Below are 6,000 nucleotides of genomic sequence, written 5' to 3'. Positions count from 1 at the left end.
CAGTCTCACCCAGAATTCCTCTTTGTGCCCAAAACTGTCAGTCCATGAGCACAGGAGCAAGGACCTAGACCCTGGAACTTCCCACCCTGTTTCTGTCTCTGGCCATGAGCCATTCCCAGAGCTCAGAGGGAGCCTCTGGAAGCAAGTGATGCACTGGACTCGGGACGATGCCTTCATGGCTACTGGGATTAGGGCAAGTAGGGGGCAGAAGGGACCAAATACACATCGAAAAGCTGCTGAACCAAAGAGCGCTGTGACGCTGCCAATCTCCGGGTGATTTGGCTGAGCTCTAGAGCAGCTCTGACGATCGAGACCCAGGAAATGCAAAGCTCTGCGGGAGAAGGGGAGCTAAGTACCGTGGTTGGTTGTTGCTAAGAATACAATTATCCATACGCTAACGATTGCCTGCCTGATAGGATTACCCATAAAGACAAACGCAGTGAGGATCATGGCTTCACTTCCTTCCTCCCACCCGGGGATTTAATCCCATCTTTGTTTGAGTTTTGTCTTTGGTCAGTCAATAAAAAAACTCTGCTCCGGGTGGTATCTCCGGAGCCTTTTCCCTGGAAGAAACTTCCTGGGGTGAATTCCATGTCTGCTCCCCTCATGTGAATCCCGCTCCTTGCTGGTTTCACCCTGCAGGAATAGTTTAGGCCTTCTAATTTCAGCCTGCTGTGTAAAAGGTTGGCTAATCCTCCCAGCAGTCTCGAGAGGCAGGAAATCCTCAGCGGCAGAGTCTAGAGGAACCTGACAACTCCTTGGCCACTCTGCTTGCCAGTTTGTGATGGCTTTTGGACACATCCTGGTTTTTCAGTCTCCTGTTTTTTCAGACCTCACAGCAGCAGAATGCTCGGGGGGGAGGCTCTGGCAGCCCAGCTGCTCTCGGCACCAACTGTACCTGGTGGGTATCACAGCAGTGTATGGCACTGCTATCCCCTGCAGCTCCTGGGGAAGGTGGAGTGATGCTCTGGAGCTTGGCATGGATGTGCTGCCAGCTGCTGCTCACCCAGGGCAGTCAGGACAGCCTTCCTGGCCCTGCCAGCCCCTCCGCTACCCAGCCAAGGGCTAAAAGGTGCAAATGCTCATTAAATACTGCCCGGAGGCCAGCCGACACCCCAGCGTGTCAGAGCTCACCAAGCCCTGGGTGCCTGCAGGGAGCGTCCCGGGAGACTGGCACCTTCCCATTGTTCGAATGGGATCCGTAAACGAGTGACAGGACAAGAGGAAATGTCCTCAAGTTGCGCCAGGGGAGGTTTAGTTTGGGTATTAGGAACAATTTCTTCACTGACAGGGGTCATCATCTTAGAAGTCTTTTCCAATGTAACTGATTCTAGGATCGGACGATGCAAGGCACTGCCGAGCAGTTTGGGAATGACTTTGTGGATATACGGCAGTGTCTAATGAAAGATCCTCTTGTCCCCGAGCTGGACTCTCGCATCAAGCAGAGCCGGCTTGCCCGCAGCCCGAGCCTTCCTCTCCCGGTCGCCCCTTCCCAACTCCCACCCCTGGGTGCGGGTGGGTGCGGGCGCGCATCCCCGGCGGGCGGGGAGCGGGGCCGGGCTGCGGCGGCCGGCTCGGAGCGGGAGGTGGGTGCCGGGGCCGGGGGGGCCGGGGCGGTGGGCAGGGCCGGCGGATGACGCCGGGTAAAGCCGGCCGAGAGCCGGCCCAGCCCCGCCGGCCGAGCGCTGCCCGCGCACCCCCCGCGGCCGCGCAGTCGGGTCGGGCGGGCTCCGGCGGCAGGGCAGGATGGACCTGGCCGTGGACTGGTACCTGGCCGTCCCGCTGCTCTTCACCGTCCTGGCCCTCGTCCTCGCCTCCGTCTTCCTGAGGCTGCGGGGAGGCGGCGGCGAGCGGGCGGCGGAGCGGCCCCGGGAGCCCGCGGCGGAGCCGGCTCGGGAGGGCGGCCCCGGGGGCGAAGCGGCGGCGGCGGCACCGGCCGCGGCCGAGGGGCCGGAGGACGAGGGGAGCCGGGTGCCGGTGGAGGAGGTCGGAGTGGGCGACGAGGGGAAGGAAGCGGTCGCCGAGCAGCGGGAGGCGGCGGCGGAGCCGGGCCCCGCGGCCGAGAGCATCCCCAGGCAGCCCCCCGAGGAGCCCCGGCAGCCCCCCGCGGAGCCCCGGCAGCCCCCCGAGGAGCCCCGGCAGCCCGGACACCGGGAGGATGCGGAGAGCAAGGTGAGGCCGGCTCCCCTAGGTCCCACAGCCGAGGTCCCCCCAGTCCCCCCGTGATGTCCCTTCTCCATCCCTCTGTCCCCGCGGGTGGCGGGGAGGGAGCAGCGCTCGGGGTTTTCCCCTAAACTAAGAGAGGTCCCGGCAAACCCCGTGTTTTGTCTTCGGGTGGGAACAAGCCCGTTGTCCCCGGGGAGGCAGCGGTTTGGGAGGTGTTCCTGGCTCCTTCCCTCCCCGGTCCGCCGAGGAATGCTCCTAAAAATAATCAAGAAAGTGAAGATTTAAGGGAAGAGAAGCATGTGTCAGTGTGAGCCTCTCCTGTGTGCACATCTAACCCCCGGGAGTCTTTTCCTTTCCCCTAGAGCTTATCCAGGTGCTGGGGTATGTGCTTGTGTTTATTCTTTCCATCCGCATCCCTTTTCTGTGGGTTACAGAAACTGTCCCCGGGCCAGCGCTGGTTCCTTGCTCTGTCCCTGCCTGCCCCAGGGAAGGGACCGCCCCACTCCTTCCCAGCCCCAGCAGGATGCTGGCCCCAAGCTCTGACCCCTGGCTGAACTGGGGGGGCTGGGGGGGCAGTGATGCCTATAAACGCCCGATAAATCCTCCTTCTCCACCGGATCTTGTTTAAAAATAAAAGAGCGACCCAGTGTCCACGGGAAGATCTTGTTCTGCTCTTGCCCAGCCTGGATGGGACTCGGTGACAACCTGAGGCACCTGAACTCCTTGCCCTGGTGGCTTTCTCCCATGTGGCTCCTTGTCCCAAGGGTGGGAAGGGAGCGCTGGGGTGGCTCGGGAATGCGAGAGCGTCGCCGTGTGCCGGCAGCGTGTTTGGGCCGGGGCACAGGGCTGGGGCCCAGTGGCCTCCTGACTATTATTAGCAGCATTTGTAATCCTCAGCAACTGTTTCCAGGCTGCCGGGCAGTGCATACTCAGCCCTCGCCTTGGAAAGCATCTCCACTGACTCACCGGATAGCCTTGGGCAGGTCCCGGGGGCTCGCACACCCTGCTCTGTGCTGTGATGCTCTGCAACACCCACGGGTGACCTGCTCGGGGCTGCCATGTGGCTCTGCCTCCCTGTGCTCCTCGCACCTCCCTTGGTGGGTTTTGAGCCTCGGAGCTCTCCTTGTCCCCTTCCCAGTGCCCCTTGCCCTTGGATACAGCTCTCGAGCAGCCCCGTGCCTTGACACAGCATCCTGGAAGCCACATCTGTTTCTCTCTCGTGTGATTTATCAGTGCCTGTGAGCAGCAGGATCTCTGGAGAGCTTCTGGGCCACAGTTAGCCAGCTGGGTCCTGGCTGGGCCAGCTCAGCACCAAAGTTGGCTGCTTGGCTGGAGCTGCTCTCTGGTGAGGTGCAGCACCCATCAGGACAGATGGCCAGATTCAGGGCTGCCAGAGCCCACAGGTTCCTCTGCTGCTAGCTCATGTCTTCGGAATGTTTTCCTCCCCCCGGCTGCTCTTCAGGCCTGATTTCTTTGAATAGGCACTGCTGCAATGCTTGTTGCCTTGAGAAGGGCTCAGCTCCTTTGTCCCCACTCATCACAGGTGCAGTACCAGGGTTTTGTGTGCCTGGAATGAGTTCTTATTCAAGAAACAGGGAGTGGAGTTCTGTGTCCTCCAGAAGCCTGGCTGGGCTCTATGGGTCTGGGGCTCCTCACTGTCCTCAGCCCCTCTTACAGCGAAGGAGCAGCACAGGGTCCTGCCCAGCTTTCCCTCCTGGGAAATTGTTCCCTCACCGTGTGAGCAAGGCAGGACAAGTCACCCTGGGCCTGAGCAGCATGTCTCTGGGAAGGTCAGGGAGCAGGCCCGTGTGATGTGAGCGGTGCTGGGGAGCAGTGGGAGGGGGAGCAATGCTGAGTAAGTGTTTGGGAGCCGTGGCCAGCGCATGATCCCGCGGCTGCCAGCGCTGCCTGGCCGGGCTGGCCGGCCCCGGGGCTGGGTGGCACGGCTGGCCGAGGGACTGCGAGGGACTACGTGCACTTCCAGCAGGCACCACACACGTGTGGCAGTGCCCGGTCTGCTGATCCACTCTGTGGGCAGAGTGGGACAGACTATCCACAGCTCTGCAGGATCTCCCTGGATTCCCTGGTTTTGCTCCCTATGAACATCCTCAAAGTTGCTTCATCCTTGCCCTCCTCCAGCACCACCCAGACCCAAGCCCATTAGATATGACAGGCAGGGATGGGACAGGCTCTGGGCAGAGCAGGGAGTGCTTTGCAGGCGGCTGCTGATGGAATCGTTCCCTTTCCAGCCTGTCTTGGCTCGGGCAGGGCTGCAGTCCCCTGATGTGACTCAGCAGACGAGGCTCCCAGACCCTGTCCGGCTGCTGGCTCCTGCACGCTCAGGGCTCCTCAGTACATCAGCAGGCAGAGGGCTGTGCCTGCCACTCAGAGAGCTTCCTCTCCTTATTTATTTTCTTTCCTTATTTATTTTCTTTCCTTATTTTCTTTCCCCCGTTTGCTTAGCACGCACTGTGCCAGGCTGGCTCGCATTGCCCGCAGCCATTAACCACTCGACCAAAATGCTGATGGATGAACCCGCCCAGGGAGAGCAGCCTCGGTGCGTTAATGATGGGCTGGAGCCGCGCATCCCGCTGCCTCCTCTTCCCTGCTCCCTGCCCGTGCAAACTGGGATCTGCTGGGGCAGCTGCGTGTCTCGGCCTCCCTCCTGTTTCATCTCCTTCAAGGCTGGTAAAATGGCTAAAGTTGAAGGCTCCCTGTCCCTCTCTGCAGTGACCAGTTCACTGCAGCATCACGCTCAGGGCTACAAAATGACCCAGTGGCAGAGCAGGAAAAGGAGCCCAGGAGTCCTTGTTTCCCTTAACTGCTGGTAATGCTTCCCCTTGTCTCTGCTGGCTCCCATCACTGCAAAAAAACTTAATTAGTCTGTCATTGTCTGTTCTCATCCCCATCCCCAGCTCGTTAATGGATGAGGCAGTGCTGTCAAAGCAATCCCGTAATGAAAAGCTGCTGGGTGGGAACTGGGTGGGAGCGGCAGCCGCGCTGGGGCTGTGGAGCGTGGTTCTGGTGAGAAACGGTCAGAAACTTCAACTCCCTAATGAGCCATTCTGTCCTGAGGTGGCAGGTGGTAGGGACCGGGCAGGGTTTTCAGTGTTGGACCAGAGCCACCTCCGGGATGCCATCCTGGCCAAAATATTCTGGAGATGGGGAGGGTGAGGGGGCAGTGCCTGGGCACGGCAGCCTGGCTGGTGTGCCAAGGGTTAATTTGCAGCTGAGGGCTTCAAACAGAGCGGGTGACAGTGGGGAGAGGGGACAGCAAACCCTGCCTGAGCAGGGCAGCCTGGGGGCTGTCACCTGGACAGCAGAGGCACAAAGGCTTCATCTGTCTCGTCTGCCGAGCTCCTGGTGCATTTCCCCGTGCCTCCCACCCCAGGCTGTGCCTCCCTGGGGGCTCCCGGTGCCGCTGGACACACCAGGCAGCCCAAACCACCCAGCTCCCACCAGGAGCCCCCTTTACATTTAAAAAGTCATCATTTCCCCCCCGATGCCTCCTGCCTGCCCTCCCTGTGCTGCAGGGGAGAGGGTGTCTAATTAAGTCTGGCTGTAATTGGCAGCTGTTCAGGCTGTGTCTGCACTGCCAGAGGGCTGGGACAGGAGCTCCAGTGTCCCACAGGGCACTGGGGAGGGATGTGGTGATGTGCTACCCCTGTCACTGCCCTGGCAGCAGCACTGCCAGGGGAATGCAGGGCTCCCCACCCAGAGCCCTGCCTGCTCAGATGTGCCCAGCTCTCACCCAGAGCAGCCTGTGCCAGGGACAAATGCATCATCTCCTGCAGTGAATGGAAACTGGGAAGCGAGACAGGACGTGTGTCACCC

General features: G+C 60.7%; 1 protein-coding gene across 8 annotated transcripts in view; it reads left to right on the top strand.

The window, feature by feature from the left end:
* The first annotated feature begins 1,603 nt into the window (after positions 1 to 1,603).
* The window catches only part of MXRA7 (matrix remodeling associated 7), a 28,688-nt gene continuing 24,291 nt past the window's right edge, over positions 1,604 to 6,000 (top strand). For 3 of the 8 annotated variants that reach the window (XR_005259359.1, XM_038157172.1, XM_038157178.1), the window contains exon 1: positions 1,606 to 2,172. Coding sequence is in view for 7 of the 8 variants with exons in the window: in XM_038157172.1 (XP_038013100.1) it covers positions 1,747 to 2,172 (426 nt within the window). In the remaining variant the exon portion in view is untranslated. Of the gene's footprint in view, positions 2,173 to 6,000 lie in introns of all 8 variants that reach the window. The other 5 variants (XM_038157175.1, XM_038157173.1, XM_038157174.1 and 2 more) reach the window with 4 other exon arrangements.

This window comes from Motacilla alba, chromosome 18, assembly GCF_015832195.1.
Source record: "Motacilla alba alba isolate MOTALB_02 chromosome 18, Motacilla_alba_V1.0_pri, whole genome shotgun sequence".
Classification (NCBI taxonomy): domain Eukaryota; kingdom Metazoa; phylum Chordata; class Aves; order Passeriformes; family Motacillidae; genus Motacilla; species Motacilla alba.
This window is presented reverse-complemented; position numbering and strand designations above follow the sequence as displayed.